At 38.7% G+C, this 21,854-nt stretch overlaps 1 protein-coding gene across 1 annotated transcript in view; it reads right to left on the bottom strand.

The window, feature by feature from the left end:
- The window catches only part of LOC150106943 (diacylglycerol kinase theta-like), a 610,762-nt gene that overhangs the window by 155,808 nt on the left and 433,100 nt on the right, over positions 1–21,854 (bottom strand). The window contains exon 13 of the mRNA XM_090393510.1: positions 20,398–20,548. Within this exon, the coding sequence (XP_090249636.1) occupies positions 20,398–20,548 (151 nt within the window). The remainder of the gene's footprint in view (positions 1–20,397; positions 20,549–21,854) is intronic.

A 21,854-nucleotide genomic window follows, 5' to 3' on the forward strand; every position in this document is an offset into this window, starting at 1 on the left:
TCATCAATCCATTCCTGTATGTATTTTTCCCTTGACTACTTTCTCCAAGACCTTGACAACGACTCCTGATATGCTGATCAGTGGGTAATTTGCAACAGTAGTCTTGGATCCTCCTTTATGCAGTGGAACTATTTTCCCCTCTTTCCACACCTTCGGGACTAAACCAGACATGAGACTCGGATTAAACAACATGGTCAAGGGCACTGATAATTCTTTAGCCGCTTTACATAAGACCCGTGCCGGTATACCATCCAATCCCACAGATGTATTCACATTAAGGTACTGTAATAGACTATTCACCTCCACTTCATTCATCACAATTCCCATATAAACTAATGGTTCCTTCATTTTTTCAATGTCACCACCTGGATGATATACTCTTGCAAAGTGCTCGCTCAGTAATTCCACTATATCGACTGATTCAGTGACCTCCTCAAGGAATTTTAAGGAATATCATCGTCATTCCTTAAAATCATTCTGCCGTGTACAGTTTTTTTTTTTTGCTTGCAGCATATTGAAAGAACTGTTTGGGATTCTCTTTAGCTTGCACTAGTTTCCTTTCATAATCCGCTTTTGCTTTTTTTACCACTCTCGTTACCCTTCTGGCCTGCGCTTTATACTGTTCATGTGCCTGTAGGTCACCTTTCTCTTTAAATTCCCTCCATAGTTGTTTCTTTTTTTTTTTGCAGCTCAAGCTTAATGGTGTTATTCATCCATTTAACCCCTACTTGTTTTACTACTCGGACCCCAGGTATACAATCAGCCATAACCTCCTGTAAATGCTCCTTCCCATGCTCTATCGACATCCAGCCCTTGCAGTTTTACATGCCATGGCACTGATCCAAGCAATCTCCTACGCTTGTCATACTTGCCAGCACGGTAATTCCACATATACCCTGTCTTAATCAAAAATTCCACATCTTTAGCCGCCTCCTTATGATCACTCTCACCAATAGGTGGCAACATAGTTATATTCATTACAGTCAAATTCTCAGATGCTATTACCAGGTGAAGCACTCTGAAACCCCTAGTATTTTCTATTACACGCTGTCTCAGATAGTTATCCCGTAATAATTGAATAAAATCCATTTCCTTTCTCATATGTGTCCTCTCCTCCTTCCAATCAATGTTACCATAGTTGAAATGCCCCATAATAATTACCCTCCTTCCACTCATTTCTTCTATTTGTTTATGCATACTATCTCCACCATCTATTCCATCACCTGGTCTATAGCAGCACCCAACTATATATTTTGTTCTGCCAGTCTCAATCTCACCAAATAGCCTTGAACGAGCTCTTTTCACTATCCTGCAATACAACTTCGATTCTCCTTGGCTGCAGTTCATCAGCTATCATCATCAACACTCCTCCCCCCATTTTATTCTCTCTGTTCCTCCTAAACACACTATAACCTACACATTCTATCCCACTAACTATATCTATCATCTTCCGTCAGCCATGTTTCACTAATGCCAATAGCCTGTGGCCAGGAAGAGCCAATCAAGCCAAAAATTCTTCCTTCTTGTTATTAATACTCCTGGCATTAGTATACATGAAATACAGAGGTCCCTTTGTCTACCCTTATCTTGATGCATTATTCTAACTATCCCATTCCGATTTCTTGTCCTTAGTACTGGCTCGGGTACATTATATACATTCTTACACTCAACTGTCTCACTGATGTCCGCATATCCACCCCCCCCCCTCCTTGTTAGTTCTAGTTTCCATGGTTCTGCACATCCATTTTCACTTCAAGCAACACTTTTTCCAGTCTCCGCACACCAAATCCATTCAAATGCAGGCCATCCATCTTGTATAAATCCTTTCACCCATCAAACTCATTCCACACGTCCACGAATTCCACACTACACTGTCTGCATAACCTGCACACAAAGTCATTTGCAATCATGGCCCTCCTAAACGCCTCTCTGTCGTACCGCAGCAACAGACTCACCATCCTAACTCTGTCACTCTTTTCTTTCGCTACCTTTAACAATACTTTAAAGTCCTCTCTCACAAAAAAATGTATCACCTTTCAATTCATTCGTACCCACCACAACTATCAATTCTTTCACTCTTTGTTTTTGTGCTCTAATACTCTCACTTACATCCTTAAATTTCACACCAGGTAAGTACGATTTAGTTAAACTCCCATCTATCACTCCTCTTACAACACTCTTTCCATCACCATACAACACTCTTTCCTTCATTTCAGAAACTCTCCCACTCTTATGCTTATTTTTCCTTTCAATCACTTATTTATTTCTGTTAGCCAAGGCACTCTGGAAAGAGTTTCGCAGGTGCTCCAACTCTCGCTGTGCACTGTGTATCACTGCATGCAACCTAGCAATCTCACTCCCTACAAATAATTCCTCATTTTTTTCATCATTGAAACCATTTTCTCTCTCTGTATAGTTGCTTTCACTCTCTCTTTGATCACTGCTCTCATTGCCATCTTGTACAACATCGCAATTCCCTATCAAGCCACTATTTTCACTCACATTCTGGCTTTCTTCAACCACAACTATCTCACAACCTGACACATACTTCAATTCCTCACTTTACTTACACTTTCTGCACATTCTCCCACCACTATCACTTTCCATCCAAACTGCAGCCACCTTCGGGAATGCATACATCCCACACACATCACAATGGACAAACTCCTTCACATTTCAGTTTTTGAATAAAGGCGTCGTATTTTTGGATGCCATTATCTTACGTCGCATTGGCACCATGCACTATTCTATGAAACGTATCGTTAAAATACTAAGTTAAATAAAACAGAATTCACACCAAAATCACACAGACACAACAAGCTATCGAAAATAAACAATACTATGTTAAAATTTAAACCAATATTCCAATTTTCACTGAAAATTGTACTTAGCTTTTGGGAGCTCTCTGAAAACACTACACACCATGTAGCCCTCTAGCAGCAACATTTTGCTTCTTTTTTTTTTTTTTTTTACCACACTCATTACCCTTCTGGCATGTGCCATTCGTGTGCCTGCAGGTCACCTTTCTCTTTAAATTCCCTCCACAGTTGTTTCTTATTTTGCAGCTCAAGCTTAATGGTGTTATTCATCCATCGAACCCCTACTTGTTTTACTATTTGGACCCTAGGTATACAATCAGCCATAACCTCCTGTACCTTTACCTGTACCAGCCATATACCTTTACCAACTTATATGTCTCAATCACGATCCCACCCACCCCTTCCTTCTATCCAGTAGGCTCTGTAATTTGCATTCTCTCCTCATACTCAATATAGACCCAACTATTTTTGAATCCTTTCCAACATCTCTTTATCCTTCTGAAAACCAGGTGAAAAAAATCTGTGCATAGTAATCCATATGTGATCTGATAATGAAGCCTTATACAATAGAATCACAAATATCCTTTCTTCATGTCAGTGTTCTCTGCATCATTGCCATAATGTTGCTCCCATATACAACTTGCTCATACCTATCAGAGAGCCAATCTCCAATACAATGCACTAATCTACTATCTAGCCTTATCTGTCCCAATTTAATTACCAGCTTGTAATGTGGAAATCTATCCAAGTTCTTTGCAAAATCGAAATATACTATTAGGTATGAAATTTATATAGGAAAGGATCTGAGAGGAAGTGTTCACTTGTTTGCTGATGATGCAAAGTTGGGTAGAGCAATTGTGAGTGCACAGGATGTCAAAATTTTGCGGGATGATTTGGATAGTTTGGAGGACTGGGCTAGGGAAAATGGATGTCAATTTAATGTGGCAAAGTGTAAGGTTATGAATTTTAGAGTGAAAAGATTAGCAGCAGTATATCACATTGGTGGAACCGTACTCCAGGAGATTGATGAGGCCAGGGATTTGGGAGTGTTGGTGGATAGGGAGTTGAAGTTTAGGGGACACATTGTAATAGTGGCTAAATCAGCTCATCAAATCACTTGGTTGCTGAAAAATACTTTAAAAAGCAGAAACAAACAAGTTATTGTTCCACTATATCGAGCCTTGATAAGACTAGACTACTGTACCCAGATATGGGCACCAGGGTTTCTTCTTGATGCGGAGGAGGCGGAGAGGATCCAGAGACGAGTGACCAAGATGATAGCAGGTCTGTGGAATAAACCTTATGAGAACAGGTTGAAGATTTGTGGGTTGCAAAAATTGGTTGATAGGCGAAAAAGGGGTGATATGATTGAGACATTCAAATTACTGAAGGGTTTCTATAGGATTAATCCAGAAGATATTTTTGAGAATATGACTGGTGGTGGGAGGACTAAGGGCCAAACATGGAAGCTGGGCAAGAATGTGGTTAGCAGAGGTGTTAGACCTAGGTTTTTTACTTGGAGAGTAAAATTTACTCTCCAAGTAAAAACTACTTAGTCAAATTACTGAAGGGTTTCTATAGGATTAATCCAGAAGATATTTTTGAGAATATGACTGGTGGTGGGAGGACTAAGGGCCAAACATGGAAGCTGGGCAAGAATGTGGTTAGCAGAGGTGTTAGACCTAGGTTTTTTACTTGGAGAGTGGTGAATGAGTGGAATAAGCTGCCAGAGTCTGCTGTGGGTGCTATGACCATGAATGAGTTCAAGGCGAGGTATGATAGATACTGTGTGAATGTCGAATTGTTCTTGACATGATGTTAGGGCCTCCCTCGATGAGTCTGTCGACTCCTTGGAGTTGCCCGAAATAATAATAATAATAATGAATCCTCCCCCCCCCTTGTTCAATGCATTTGTCACCTTGTTATAATAAGTAGATTGCTGAAATGTGATCTTTTAATAAATCCATGCTGTACATCAAAAAGAATTATGCTGCTGCCAATTCACTTCTGAATCCTGGTCCTCACTAGTCTCTCTAAAACACCTTAACCAAATCCCAGACAAGTAGACTGCCCTATAATTCAAAGCTTTAGTCTTTGCACTCCCTTTAAGACTGGAATAATTTTGTCTTCTTTCCATGTCTTTAGAATTTTGGGCCAATGAGACTCATGTTAATGAGGTACATTAAAACTGTTAGCTCCTTGGAACATTCCTTCAAGACACATGGTGATATATTATTAAGTCCTACAGCCTCACTGACATCATGCTTACTCAAGTCCTAATATACCTCCTGCTCACTCACCATTAGTGACTCCTCTATCCTTCCGACTGTTCTCAAGTTGTGCATAATGTTCCATTCGCAAGAATGGAATACCTTAATAAATTGCATTTAACATCACTACCACAGAATATTCTTCTCAGTGGTTATTGTTCTATCATTGTCAATGACCAACATCATCCATTGATAATTATTCTTCCTTTTACTGGCCATAAATATAAATAACTTGCTAGGATTTCTTTTGGCCTCATTTGCAAACTACTGCTCTTATTGCACTTTGCTACCTTTACCAAGTGAGTCACCTTCCATGCTTGTTCTTTATTCCTAACACAACTGATTATTGTCACTCATCATTGTGCTGCTGCCTCTACAAAGAACAACTTTTTCTTCTCGGCTACACATCTTCAGTCATTCATTTTGCACTTACTTTGTTTAATCTTCTGAGCTTTAAAATATACTCAGATATTTGGCAGAGGTAGCCTCAAACAAATAGTTTTTGAGTAGGGCAGACCAAGCAGCACTGATCTCCATCCAATCTGATTCTGATTCCACAATACAGCTGGAAGCTGTCTCTTGGGTTTATTATAATCACTTGTCTTATAGTTCTACATATATCCCTTTCTCACAGAATTCTTGATATGGCTGGCAAGCATTGAAGTGATCACTTTCATGGGCACTTTCACCAACTGGAGGAAAATTTGACACATTGTTTAATATAACATCTTCTGATTCACTGGTAAGATAATCAAATCCAAGACCATCAATCCTGGTGTACTTTCTGTTATATGCTACCTAAGGTAATTGTTCCTCAAAAACTTAAGGAATTCATTCTTTATGCTGCTGGATGTTGCTCTTCATTCCAATCAATATTACCATAATTAATATCACCCATAACGATCACCCTTTTCTTAGTAGCCAGACCAATATGCCTAGACATTTCCTACTTACTGCCCTCCACATTACCAGGTATAAACCCCCTGCTAAACATTTCATCCTTTTTACCTCCATCTCACACCATACTGCTTCAAACTAGTTATTATTTGCATCTCCCCTCTGGATGAACACAACTCCTCTGCAACAATCAATCGCACTCCTTTTCTCCTTTTTTGTCTTCAAGAAAAACTATATATCCCTCCATCTCTATTTCTGTCATAATGTCATCTCATTCAGCCATGTCTCACTTATTCTGACAATTTCTATGCAAATTCACAATCAGTGCTATAATTTCATTCTCATTAAATAGAATACTTTTGGTATTTGTAAACATATACACTAGCTTCTCATTCTATAACAAGTCCCACTGACCCCACTTCATGGAATAACTCCTATATATCCCCCCTCCCAAAGCATTCCTCTGTCACCACTGATCATACCCCCCCCCCAGACTGAAATGCTATCATAGTCTATCTCAATTCCTTCTTGGACATTCACACATACACTCCTGTAACCATGATATCTCAAGGAACTGGTGTATACCAGTATATACAAGGCATTAAATTTTCTTTGCAACATAATACTGTTTTCCTTTTAATTTTTGATTTTATTAGAAGTAATAATGAAATGGTGATATCTGATTTATCACCTAGCAAGAATGGAAGAAGGTGGGTGATATTAAACATTCAACAGAAAATCAAACTTACCTATAGGACATTTTGTACCATGGGTGGGCTAACGATTATCTTCTATTATTATCGATTTTTTTGTATTTTTTTTTTAAATGTACTTTCTACATAATCCGAAACCCCTGCTCTAGAGACAAAATATGAACTTGCCAGGAATGCCCATAAGTCTTGTGCCTTCCCCTAGTTTTACCATTTGAAAAATCTCTCCTATCTTAATTCAGTAAATAACAATCACGGCTTAAGCATTGCAACCATATTTTTTGCATTCATTGATCCACATATCTCAACTACAAGAAAAAGTGACACACCAAATTCGCTGTTTATTTTTATTTATTTATTTTTTAGGAAATTGAATTTAGATTATCAGTGCTAAATTCAACTATGAAACACAGTCGTTTCCAGAGAGTATGCTAAGTGTTATAAGTTGCTCTGCTATACAGAGATGATCAATAGTAAAGAAACATTTATTATGCCATTTCTTGGATTGTGACATTTCATTCTTCTTTTAAAAAGGCACCATAATTCTAAATTTGTAATTTTTCCTACTCGCACATGTGATACATTGTATGGATTCATTCAAGAGCCAACATTCCCCAGAATTCCGTGGTGATTTGAAATGCACAGAAAAAAATGGCACTTTTGTTTTCCTATAGTGATTACTATAAATGCCTTGTGTGGTTCTTCTCATTAATTTAGGCGTTCATCAGCATGCTTGTAAGCAGTGCTTAAAATTAGCAATTTATAAGGTGTCGATTTTTTTTAAATCTGTTGTGATATTTTAAGATCCTTCAGAAATGAAGTGCACATTAGTAGTAGCAAAGCTTTATTTCTGGAGTCCTTGGCAAATTCGTAGCTACGTGCTTCTCTGCATATCGATACAGATGTATCGATATGCAGAGGTAGAATGCTATGGTTGGGCTTGTGTTAGAGGAGGCACTAGCAACACGATATTCCATGGAAATTGTGACAATTTCCATGGAATATCGTGTTGCTAGCGCCTCCTCTAACACAAGCCCAACCATAGCATTCTACCTCTGCATATCGATACATCTGTTAACTTTAAAGGAAAAATGTTCCTAATATAACACAAGTCAGCAAAATAATTTAGTAAAGAAGGATGAACACTGATTTTAACTTTCATTTGCAGTTACCTGGCTGAACAGGTATACACATGCACTACATATTAATAACAGTATTATTGTTAAACTACCACTTCCATTTGTAAAAAAGAAATCGGCAAAAAAATCCTGCTTAAGTCAGTATGATGAATACATTACAGCGAAATGAATAACCAGTTCGAAGGAAAGTTGGGTTTCCGATTTAAAGTGAGATGATACATTTATAAAATGTATCGTAAAACATTTATAAAATGTTTGCTGGCCTGGCTGGCACAGTGTTTAGTGTATCTGCTCTCCACCTAAAAAGGCTGCAGATTCAAATCTGCCATGGGCATGGATGTTTGTGATTGTCTGTGGAAATACTAGTGGTGGTCAGCGGTAGATGGTTCGTGTAGTTGTGGTCAGTTGATCGAGTCAGAGCTGCAGAGCACGTGACTGCCCTTGATGAGTCCTTGGACTCTCTGGAGGACTCAAATAATAATAAAATAACAATAATAATATACACTTGTTCCATAATGCGACTCCATCCTTTTCTCTGTTTGTCTTGTGTTCCTTCCCTCTTATTCTCTTCACTCATGCCATTCACCTTTTCATTCACAAACCATCCTACATTACTCTCATGTCTCTTGCATCTTCAAAACTTCGAATGCACTTTGGTAATTACTCTCTTGAGCAACAGTTTCTCCAGATGACTCACACCAAAACCATTTAATTGTAGTCCATCTCTTATATACTGCTACATCCGTGACTCAAATTAATCTCACATATTCACAAAATGAACTCCTTCCTCCTCACACAACTCTGCTGGCATACCATTCATAATCTTTGCTCACCATCTCAAGTCATAATTATCATACCTGGTAACACTAGCTTACCTATCATGCTGCTATCTTACTCTCCTGAACAATGTCCTGAAATCCAATCCTTTCTTTTACTAAACAAGCAACACAAACGCATACAGTTCAGAATTGAGATTGAAAAACATAACACACTGCCGTTTCTAGATACACTTGTCACACGTCTTCCCTTGGGCAATCTTTCCTTCGCTGTTTACTGGAAACCGACACATACTGGCCAATATATACACATAAACTCCTACCACCACCCAACACAAAAACTAGATGTCATCAATACCCTAAAAAACAGGGCTCTGAAGATCTGCTTCAATGAACAAGCACTGAAAAACTAATTTAAAGTGATCAGCAATACTTTTCAAAAAAATGGATACAGCCAAAACACTATTAACAAAATTCTCTATAAGACCTCAATAAAAAACAAAGACAAACCAGATTATAGTAAAACTATAACCATTCCCTACATTAATGGGACATCAGACAAAATAAACAGAGTACTACAAAAATACAACCTCGAAGCCACCTTTAAACCTCCTGCAAAATTAAAAAGCTTACTCAACACATCCAAAGACCCACTCCCTCCACTGGCCCACCCTGGAGTATACCATATTTACTGCACCTGCAACATACCATACATAGGAGAAACAGGATGCACAATTTTGATCAGACAAAAAAGAACAAACGACACATCAAATATAATAATTATGTTGAAGCTGGCCTTTCTGATCATGCCCTGAACACCTTACACAGAATTGACTGGGAAAACACTAGTTGTCTACATCACACCAAAACATGGTATGAACGCAAATTTAAGGAAGCTTGTGAGAACGTTATCAACCACCCCAATCTAAACGATAATGGTGGTCTAAATATCCCATACATATGGAACAGGACTGTAAATATGACTATACAAAATCCAGAATCTAAATCTAAAATAACTTTAATAATAAAAAATAGGACGTCACTGTTAAAGAAAAAATCTATAAGAAAGAATATTTACTCATGTTGTAATTTATAAATAATTAATTTATTTTATTTTTTAATTTTATATATATATTTTATTTATTTATTTATTTATTTTTATTTTAAATCAAAAATAACAATTGTAATAATAGAAATAGGACATCACTGTTACTGGAAGGAAAAACCATCTGTAAGCAAGAATGTTTATTCATGTAATCATAAATTAATGTAATTTTTTTTTTTTTTTCCACGAGAGGTCATGCCAGTGAGTAGCATGTGATCAAATCATTGTTTCTCTAGCTTATGGTTTCAAATGTAATGCAGCTTGTCTTGTATATTTATGTATGCTCCAGATGATGATCTTGATATGAAGATCGAAATGTTGGGATAATAAAAAGAGTAATTTTAACACGGTTGTAGAATCCATAATTTCAAAAACAAATCCTGAAATCCAACCTTACATTCTCCTTGTAACCAACCAAATCATTCATGCCTATTGCCACTACCAACTCTTTTGCTTCACTTACTCTTCATATCGAATGCTTCAGTCACAATACTCATTCTACCTCCAGGAAAACAAACCAAGTGCATCTTTTCATTCACCACACCTCTAATCATCGAATCTCCAAACAAAGCTACTTTTGAATCATTCAATATCTCTTACAAATGGTCATCTTTCTTCCCATTCTTCCTCACACTTCAATGGAAATATATAATTCTTTTCATTTAATTCATCAAACACTTCATCGTTTGTTTCATCTTCACCAACTCCACCATCATTTTTTCCAATTACTTTCTACCATTTATGAAAATCAAACTCTCGCTACCTTCCACATTCAATATCTTACCGCTCACCACAGCTGATGAACTGTCATTCACACCTGCTGTCTTACTGCTTATTGACACTAATACACTGTTAATGTCACGTTTCAGTTATACAATGCGAATGGTTGCACAATGAAACTTTCAGTCTTTGCTAAAGCTTTTGGCAGGATTCAGCATGGAAGGCTGTTGCATACAATTGTTGCACACCCTTGACAATGTGTCCTCTAACTTTTAGATCCTTATCCACTATCACCCCAAGATCTCTTATTTCCTCCAACAATATATCTCCACTAAGCATAAATTCTACATCCCATCTTTGTTTCCCAGATTTTAAAACCTTACATTTTGCAATACTGAACTGGCATCTGCACCCGTGCCCAGAAGAGAAAGGAAAAACAGGGATGAATAGTGCTCTCCCTTTTTCCCCAGTAGTTATGAGTTAAGTATTGTGTGAGATAGAGGTAAATAGAATGAAATAGTTAGTTGGATGTTGTTATAGACCCGGTAATGTGGATGATAGTGATCATGAAATGTGAAAACAAATTAGCCAAGCAAATGGGAAAAGGGTGATCATTATGGGTGATTTTAATTACGGCAACATAGATCAGGATGATGACATAGCAACTGGAAGTAAAGAAAATCAGTTTCTTGAGTTTTTCAGGGCCAACTACATCAGGCAGTATATAACAGAGGATACACAAGGATTCAGAGTCTAGGATTTGATCATTGCATCAGAGGATTTTATAAATGAGGTGTCAAATCTCCCTCCAGTTGGTGAGAGTGACCATGAAGTGATTACCAGGGTCGCTGCCAGCAACGCGATGACCTCTGCAAGGAAAGGGTATATGTGGAACTACATAGCTGGTGATTATGAGAAGCTCAGTTGATAGCCTGCAGGTGTAGCATGGAATGAGGTGTTGGCTGGAAAGGAGATCAATGCAGCTTGATTGATATTCAAGAACTGTCTAGTAGAAGCAGTGTCTAAATGTATTCCAAAGGTTGGAAGGTTAAATAAGGTAGGTGTGAAATGGATAAATGAAGAGATTAAGAATGCAATACAGAGGAAAAAGGAGTGGTAATAATCAATTCAATAATCAAATTCAAGTAGAGACAGAATAGAGACTGTGAAAGGGTGAATGGTGGCCACGGAGTGGGAATGATGAACCAGGAAGGAGAGATGTGTTGGACTTTGCAGTAGTGTTTGATATGGCAATTGTGAACTTGTTTTTCTACAGGAGGGAAGAACATTTGATTATATTTAGGAGTGGTAACAACAGTTCACAAATTGACTAGAAGAAAACATCTTAAGGTTGTGACAAATTGTAAAGTAATTCCAACAGATCAAGTGGCACAGCACCACCGACTGCTGTGTGCAGACTTTAAAATAAGATTGAAGATAAGAACCTCTGGAAGCCATGTGATGAAGACAATTAAATGGTTTTGCTTAAAAGAAGAGAGTGTGAGGAACCTGTTTTAGGGAGAGGGTGTTAGAGAGGATTTCGGATGGACTGGAAAGTGTACAAGATTGGTGGAAACATAATTCAAAAGCAATCCTGAGCTGTGCAGTCGAGGTGCTTGGTGAGACATCTGTTGAGATTAGAAAGCAGGAGGGTTAGTGGTGGAATAATAATGTACAAGTGGCAGTGACAGCTAAGAGGAAGGCAAAGCAGAAGTGGGATGAGTCAAGAGTGGAAGAGGACAGAGAGGTGTACAGAGAGAAAGCAAGAAGCCAAGAAAGTTGTGGCACAGGCGAAGGCCATTGCATATCAAGATCTGTATGATCAATTAGAAACAAAGGAAGGACAGAGAAAAATTTACCAACTAGCGAAATGTAGAAATAAAGCAGCAAAGGACATCTTACATGTGAGGCAGATCAAAGACGCTGCAGGAAGAGTATTATGGAGGGATGTGGACATAAGAAACACATGGAGAATATACTTTGAGGGACTTTTGAATGAGGAAAATGCAAGAACTCACAAGAGAAGATGAGCAGCCTTCTGAGGGGATGGTGCAGAACATCAGTAGAGTGGAAGTGACGGAGGCCATGAAGAGGATGAGGAATGGAAAATCGGTGGGCCCGACAGGATTCCAGTGGAGGCATGGAAGGCACTGGGGGAAGAGGGAATTGACCTGCTGTGGGATGTGTTCGTGAAAGTTTGCCAACAGGAAAATATATCCGAGGAATGGAGGGAGAGTACTCTTGGCGCCATCTACAAGGGTAAAGGGGATACACAAGACTGTAAAAATTATAGAGGAATAAAGTTGATGTGCCACACAATGAAAATCCTAGAAAGGGTTCTTGATGGAAGATTGAGAAAGGAGCTGGAGATTGCGAAGGAACAATTTGGCTTCATGCCTGGTAGATCAACAACAGATGCTATCTTTGGGTTACGGCAGATGATAGTTGATGGAAAAGTTTTGAAAGAAACAAAGGGAGCTACATCTGGCATTTATTGATCTGGAGAAAGCATACAATAGAGTGCCAAGGCAAGAAGTCTGGAGGTGTCTGAGGGAGAAGAAGGTTCCAGAGAAATATGTCAGGTTGGTGCTGGAGATGTACAGAAATGTGAAGACAAGTGTTCGGACCTGTCTAGGACAGTCAGAAAGTTTTCAAGTAACAGTTGGCTTGCATCAAGGGTCAGCGATAAGTCTGTTTCTGTTTAATATTGTGATGGAGGTGGTGACGGAGGAGGTGAGAGAAGATGCACCTTGGACAATGTTGTATGCAGATGACATCTTGCTGTGTGCAGATTCGAGGGAAGAAGCGGGAACTAAACTGGAAAGATGGAGAAAAGTACTGGAAGAGAGAGGTATGACACTGAGCAGAAGTAAGACAGAATATATGTGTTGCACAGTGGGCGGCAGCCAGGAGACAGATCTGGAGCTGGAAGGAAATGTCATGAGGAAGGTGAGGGACTTTAGATCCTTAGGTTCAACAGTGGAAGAAGATGGATGAGCTGAGAAGGAAGTGAGATGCAGGATACAAGCAGGTTGGAGGAACTGGAAGGAGATGGCTGGAGTGTTATGTGATAAGAGGGTGCCGATCAATCTGAAAGGCAAAATCTATAAGACAGTAGTGAGGCCAGCTATGACGTTTGCTATAGAAACTGTGGCCCTGAGGAAAAATAACATCAGCAGGATTGAAGTAGCAGAGATGAGAATGCTTAGGTGGATGTGCAGTGTGACCAGAAAGGAATGTCTGAGAAATGAAATGACTATGTGAGGAGAACAGTGAAAGTTACGAACTCAGGAGCGAAGATACAGGAGGCAAGGTTGAGATGGTTTGGTCATGTGATGAGGAGGGAGGACGAATATGTGGGAAGAAGGGTCATGCAGATGGATGTACAAGGAAGGAGGAAGCATGGGTGGCCAAAGAAGAGATGGAGGGAGCTTGTAGAAGAGGACTTGAGGATGAAGAACTTGGATGTGGTGACCGCTCAAGACAGGAGGACGTGGAGGAGACTCATCATCAACAGTGACTCCACTTAAGTGGGAGAAGCTACAGAAGAAGAAGAATAATCAATTCAATAAGGATTACAAAGAACAGGCAAGGAGGGTGACTTGGTTGGTATGGGTAGTACAAGTGAAGCATGAGCAGCAGTTAGCTAATGAAGCCAAAAAGAATCCTAGGGAGTTCTTTTGATATGTAGCCAGGAAAAAAAGAGATTATGGAAGGATGACACTGATTGAACTGCTGCAGATGATATAGTTGAGATATTTAATGAGCAGTTCATAAAGGTCTTTCATTCTTGGGAATGTAACATTATGGAGAATTTGAGAGAAGTTGATGATGAGGAGGAGAGATTGAATTTAAGTGAGCAAGAGGTACATGGAGAATTGAGCAAACTTGATGTTAATAAGGCTGTGGGACTTGATAATATATCACTACGTATTTCGAAGGAATGTGCCAGGAAGTTAGCATCTGCCTTGACATAACTGTTTAATATGAGTCTTGGAATGGGTTCAATTCCAAAGGAGTGGAAGGAGGGAAACACTGTGCTGCTTCATAAGGGAGATGATAGAACTCAAGAATCAAATTATGTTCAAAATTATTCCTTCCTTATATTCTTCATGTATCTATGTCTTTAAAATATCAATAATGCCCTAAAAAATTTGAGTAAAAAGCCAATGACATTATAAAAGGGGTACTCCTAAAGAAAAATAGGCAAAATAGCCATAAAAATTAATATTAATTTAGAGGAGGAGTAGCATGGAAAATTTTCCAGAAATAATATCTCTAATCAAATTATAGGCCTATCTGCATGTCAGTTGTTGTGGTTAAAGTGTTGGAGAGGTTGGTGAGAACCAGGATCCAGAAATGGGTTGAAAACAATGGCATTATCTTTGATGGAAAGCAAGGATTTTACTAAAGGGAAGTCATGTTTTCATAATCTATTTACTTATTACAATAAGGGGGATGGCTTCATTGGACAAAGGAGATGGATACAGTAGTATACTTAGATTTTGCAAAGGCATTGATAGATTACATCATGATAAGTTGGTAGTCAAACTTAAGCAGATGGAATTGGATATTAGATTAGAGCTTTGAATTGGAGATTGGCTATCTGATAGGTATCAACAAGTTGTGTATGGAGGAGCAATATCCCAGAAGAGGGAAGTCACTAGTACCTCAGGAGACTGTTTTAAGGTCACTGCTGTTTAACCTGTATGAAGCAGCACAATCTTGCCCTCCTTCGGAACTCAACCAGTGCAACTCATATTAAAATAATATGTCAAGGCAAATATATTGTTTATAATGTGAAGCACTATTAATAACCACGACCAATCCTAAGCAATATCTATAAGTATACAAATGCAATAGAGTATATTATAACACAGATGCAAGTCATTCAGTACTATGGATAAAAACCATACATGGAGCATAACTTGATCAGTGAGAAAATTTGCAGAAGTTTCAGAAATGCTGTGAACACCTGCACAGTGCAACAGAAATCAAAGCATTATCTTAGATTAAGTTATAATTAAATCTTAGATTAAGTCTATAACAATCATCAAATATCTCATGCATGCAAATCTGGGAAGTGATGTATATTTTTAAACATGATCACTCCTGATATACATGCCAATGATAACAAAACTTCCATATGATTTGCAACTTTCCACATAAGTTAAACTGCATGAGTATTTTCACTAGCCAGAGACATAGAAGTTCTCATTTAAACAGAGATTCTTGAATGCTATTTCTAAGTCTAATATATTCTAGCACTGTAAATCCCTTCATCATGTATTGTTTAGGGAAGGTCTCTGATTAACTCTACAAATTCTCTTCCTCCAAGTCTATATCCCTACAGTCTCAAGGTAAATCTGTCTACACAGTTCATAATGCTCTTAAGATAACAATGGTCTGTAGCAATGCCCATCCATGTACTTTGTCTTATAACCGTCTATTTCTTGAAAACCACTCTCTCTCTCTCTCTCCCTCTGTGTGTGTGTTATTCATATCATCATCAACATTTCCAATCTATATTCTACTCTAGCCGGTTCAATTCATTTGCAATAATTAACACTTCCATAGTGCAATTGGAAGAACGACGTTACATTGCACCTTTCAATTGGAAAAGACTCTAGTTTTTGAGTATCATCATGACAAGAGGAATCTTTATATGGACTTTTCAATTAAAGGCAAGTTAGTCAATCTCACAGATGTAGAAGGCTTTTTTCTCCCAGATACTTGTGTTTTTCATCTGCATACAGGCAAATTCAGCAAGGAGAATGCACACAATTTACAAAAAAGCAATATTTCACAGCAGAAAGGGTCTCCGTTAAGAGTGTGAATGTTCTGCCATCAGCTGGTAGTGATCTTGCAGTACTGTCCTGGGGTGTAGATAACTATAAGGATGTTCCAATTAGAAACAAGTTATGCTTTTGCTGAACTACAAAGATGTAAATTATGACAAACACAGGAGAATGCTACCTTTAATCCAATGGTATTAATTATTGAATGGGAAGGATATTAGCAATGCATAGGAAGTTTTGAAAAGATGCATCAATGAGGCAGCATCTTAATGTGTCCCTAGATTTTGAAGAACAAACAGGGAAAGACAGAAACAATCTCATGATATTCTTCCCACATCAACAAGAAGAAGATGTGGGAAGAATATCATCAGAATAACATTTAGAGGAGTTACGAAATATATAAAGTGCAGGTCAGAAAAGGTACGAGTATTGTACAGAAAGCTAAGTATGAAAAGAAACTGGCTGCACAGACCAAAAGTATTTTATTGTTATGCTGCAAGTAAAAGAAATGAATGACTGTGGAAGAATAACCTTACTGAATACAGATGGTACCCTAGTATCAGAAGCAGATGAGAGAGTTCAAATAACGAGTATATGGTATATGTAATATAGTGCACAGTGTTACCACTATCTTGGATGAAGAGATAAACGTGCACAAAAATGAGGTTCAAGAGCTGTTGTATAAGTTGGATATCAATTCAGCAATAGGGCCAGATGTGCACATGTACTAAAGGAATGTTCAACTCAAATGGCTTGGCTATTGACATGTTTGCATGACTTAAGTGTCAGCTCAGGAAAGATCCCACAAGAATTAAAAGAATGTATGATAGCACCGTTGTGCAAGGGTGGAGCAAAAAAAACGGTGTGTCTAACTATTGACCTATCAGTGGAGGTAAAGATTTTAGAGAAGTTGGTAAGAACTTCAATACAGAAATGGGTTGAAAGACAAAGTACACTCTACAGGGAACAGCAGCATGGGTTTACTAAAAGGAGGTCAGGTCTGGGCAATTTGCTCATATTTTATAATAATGTTATAAAATATGAGCTGGATAAAGGGAATGAATACACTATAATACTCTTGGAATTTTTCTAAGGCATTTGAGAGGATATCACCTGAAAGGCTGTTGAATAAACTGGGGATTGGAATATAAACTCTTGACTTAAGTAAACAGGATGGTTGATGGACATGTATCAGAAAGTGGCATACAGTGAGTGTGGATCTGCCAGATTTAGCATGGCCAGTGGTGTACAGTGGGGATCAATCTTTAGCTCATTGTTGTTCAATTTATGCATTAATGATATTGTGAAAAATCTGACAAGAGATGTTCAACTGCCAGCTAATAATGGAAAGATATGCAAGGCAATGCTGGATGCCACTGATATACAGTGCTTACAGAATGATTTGAATAACCTGGAGTAGAGAGCCATTATCCAAATGATAATGGCTCTCAGTTTAATATTAGTAAGCCTAGTCTAGAGGTCACATTGCTGAGATGGTTATCATCAACACTGAAGACTGAGACTGAAGAGAATACTAGCATGTAGGAGAGTTATTTTCCCACTTAAAATGGCTTTGATAAGACCACATCTGGACTGCTGTGCTCAGATATGATTGCCTGAGTTTTGTGAAGATGAGGAAACAATTAAATACATTCAGTAGCAGTTAACTCAGATGATATATAGCCTGTGAAATTTTGCATATGAAGATAGGATGAAGGCAACTTAGCTACAACATTTAAGAAATACCATGAGAAAAGGAATCCTGAGCAAAACATAAAAGTTGAGGAATTTTAAAGCTCAGAGAAAGTGAGAGAAGAATGCAGGGTCTTACCTGAAGGTAAAGAAGGATGTGATCAGGAAGCATGTGAGTCAAAAGTTCTTCTTGTGGTGTGTGTGTATGTAATGTGCGTGACACCCACAAGGGTGGGGCTGACAGGGCTCTAGACTGGGGGCCCATAATTAGGGAACCCATCTTGTCAGGTCAGCCAGTTAAGTGAGATTAACAAAAATGAATATGTGCCGAGAGGGACTACTAGCTTTTGCAATCGCCTCCAACCCATTATCCATCTTTTCAGACTTATGGTTACTCTTCTGAACTTCCCATTCAAAAGGATTTACTTCAGTTTTCGTTCGCCTGTTTCGCTTTCTATGCACGGCATCGCTTCAATGCCGACATTATTGGCACACTACCCTACCGGTGCCTACAGTACGTATGCTACAGATGCTGAGAGAATTTTATTTTATTAGTAAAAGAGAAAGCTTTATTTCAGAGTTTTAGTTTTGGTTAAGTTGATCTCAAGAAACTATTTGAATTAAAATTTTGCTAGTTAGTAAGTAAAAGAAAATATAAAGCTTTTTTTAGTTATGTTTTTTTTTTGTATGAAACAAACTTAATTATTTCTTTTCAGATCATACAAATTCGAGATATTAAAAATATTTAAATAAATTACTCTCAAGCAAGCAAAGGCGTTCTAGTTAAAATAAATAAAATCCCAATGTCTGATTCAAAGTACAAACATAAGTCCAGAGCTCAGAAGAGGAAACTTAAATCCGGGAGAGAATCAAAAGCATCAAGAGGTTGTCAATTCATAACCAAATTTTTCAAATCTGAAAATGAAAAGGACATAGTTCCCAATACTGATCATAGTGAAGGTGGGGATAATGTTTGTGGCAATGAAATCCAAACAGAATATCAGTGTCAAATCAAAACTCAGGCAGGCAGTCGAAAGTCAAGTGACTGTTACATGTGAACTTCTTGCAACTGAAGAAAAGGCCGCAAGTGAAAAACCAGCAGAAGGAGTGACTATGGAAGAATATGATACAGTTGATGCTTCAGTTGCAGACCCTGTTGAAAAATCTGATATAAAATATGATGATCCTAGTACTCAGCCCAGAGTAATCTCGAACAACATGCAGCAAGAAATAGTATGAACTATCAGCTTTCAAGAATTCCAAAAGATTTATAAGTAGCCAAGAACAACTTAATCACCTAGCAATTTTGTGCATCGAAAATGATTTGACTAAGCGAGTTGATTTTACTGACATTATTGATAAATTTGTGTTGACAAAAGCTAGAAAATATACTCTGAAGTAATTTTGAATATTATTATTAGTTTGTATTATGTAGATGTTGGTCGTTTTTTAAATAAATATTACTTTTGTGTTATTTAAACTAATTGATCCTAAACCCTGCAGACTGTATAGCAATGCGTTGTCCTTAACCTGAGTGACAGGTAGGGGACCTGCCAAAAATCCTGGCCTGGGGGCCCACTTCAGGATGTGGGTGCCATGGTGATGTGTGAATAGAGACAACATATGAACCACTGTACACAGATTTCAAAAGAATGAAGAGATATTGGATGCTATGCACAGGCAAATAATGAAGGTGGTTTCTGGTCTCTGGAATATTGAGTACAATGAAAGGTTGATAAAATGCAATTTGCAGAGTCTACTGGATAGGAGTTGAAGGGAGAATATGATAGAGGCATACAAGTCAGTAAGGGATTTTTATCAGATTAATAGGAGATATTTCATAGTATGGTAGGAGAAAAAGAGATCATACCTGAAAGCTGTTTTATTTAACTTTTATTTAATAAGGGGGTGTGAACAAGAGAGTGAGAAGAGGTTTTTGGTATGGAGTGTGGTGAGTGAGTGGAATGCAATGCCTGAGAGTGTGATGACTGCAAAGAATGTGAATGAATTTAAGACATGTTATGAGCAGCTGCATGTGTATGTGACAATGAGACTTCCAACAATGAGTCTTTGATTCCATGGAAGGTCTGAAGATATTAATATGCTCCCATTGGGTATTGAGTGTCTCTTCAGTGAATGATAGATAAGTATTTTGGCATTGTATAAGTTGCAAAGTGCCCTCCCTCGAAACTCCTTAAAGGTGCCTATATAATAATAATGAATGGCAGTTGTTTCTTATAACAAATTATTACTGTCAAAGAAACAGACTTAACAGTTCGTGACTATCAGTATTTATCATCTGTCCTTCAATATCACAAGATGACATCAATGATCGACTGAAGGTGACAAATGCTTTCTCTGATTGCTTCCTCTAGCAATGCATTCCAAACCTCTGTAAGAGAGGTTTACTTCTCATATAATTGCATCACAGGGATTATATTTAAAAAGGCAATGCATATAATTCAACTCACGTTTTCCTAATAAGTCTATTAGAATTTTTTCATACTGTCGTTGAGAGAGATTCGGAGGAAGGTTGCCCACAAAAAGGGCAACATTGGAACTAGATACATTTTCCTTTTTCTGTAAGTAAAACCTAGTCATTTCCTTTTGCCTAATGGATTCCTATAAAGATAATAATAATAAAAATAATATATATATTTTATATATATATATGCACACCCACACATATCAGTAAGTATATTCACACATGGACAAAGAAATTAACGCACCTGGGAGAAAACAGGGTACAACGGTGAAACTTGACAAATAGCTAGAGTGTGGGGTGGTATGCAAATGATCAGTGCGATTGCGCATGCCCACATACCCTGCAGTGGTGCTGCAAGCACGAACCGGCAGCCTTATAAAGCTGGCATATAGTCGATAGCTAATTAAAGCAAAAAGCACCGGCCGACACAAGCTAGAGTACAGAGTAACAATAATGCCTGGTAGATGCCAGAAAATCAATTTAAGCAACTTACAGACTTTGATAGAGGCATGATCGTTGGCCTGAAAACTGGAGGGTGGTCGGTGCGCCGTATAGGTATGCACGTGAACCGTTCTGACCATACCATTTGACAGTGTTGGGAGCTGTGGACATGTTCCGGCACTGCCACACGGCAGAGCAGCACCGGTAGGATCAGGAGGACCAACGCTAGAGAGAATCGATGGATCATGCAGCAAGCACGGAGGGATCCCATGGTGACCCGGTCCACTATACAGACAGATGTAGAGCTCCTGTGTGCCCACGAACCATTTCCCAATGCCTCGCAGAGGCATATCTATGATTCCAGTGCCCCTTACATGTGCTCCCATTAAAACCGCAACATCGTCGATTCCGTTTGCAGTGGTGCCAGGTGAGAGCGATGTGGAACACCACAGATTGGCGACGTGTAGTCTTCAGCGATGAGTGCCACTTCGTCTTAGGTACAGATGATCATCGTATCCGGGTGTGGAGGACCCCTGGTCAAGGACACAATCCTGACCTCGCTATCGAGCGCCACACCTCCCGCAGTGCAGGCATTATGGTCTGGGGAGCCGTAGCCTACAATAGCCGATCACCCCTCATAGTGATATGTGGCACATTGATGGGGCAGTGGTATGTGGACGACATCCTATGGCCCACATTCTCCCATTCCTGGCCGGGATACCAGGAGCACTATACCAGCAGGATAATGCCCATCCGCACATGGCTTGGGTTGCTCAGGCCTGCCTACTTCCTGTACAGACACTTCCATGGCCTGCCCACTCCCCGGACTTGTCCCTTATCAAGCATGTTTGGGAGCAGCTGAAACGCCAGCACCCATCGTGCACAATATCCGGGATTTGGAGCACAGCGCCCAACATGTGTGGGCCAGTCTGCTGCAGGACAACATCAGGCATCTGTTCGCCACTATGCCGGACTGTATTGCAGCATGTAAACGTCACACGA

Source organism: Typopeltis vanoorti, chromosome 5 (assembly GCF_054136105.1).
Source record: "Typopeltis vanoorti isolate ZY-2024b chromosome 5, IOZ_Tvanoo_1.0, whole genome shotgun sequence".
Classification (NCBI taxonomy): Eukaryota; Metazoa; Arthropoda; class Arachnida; order Uropygi; family Thelyphonidae; genus Typopeltis; species Typopeltis vanoorti.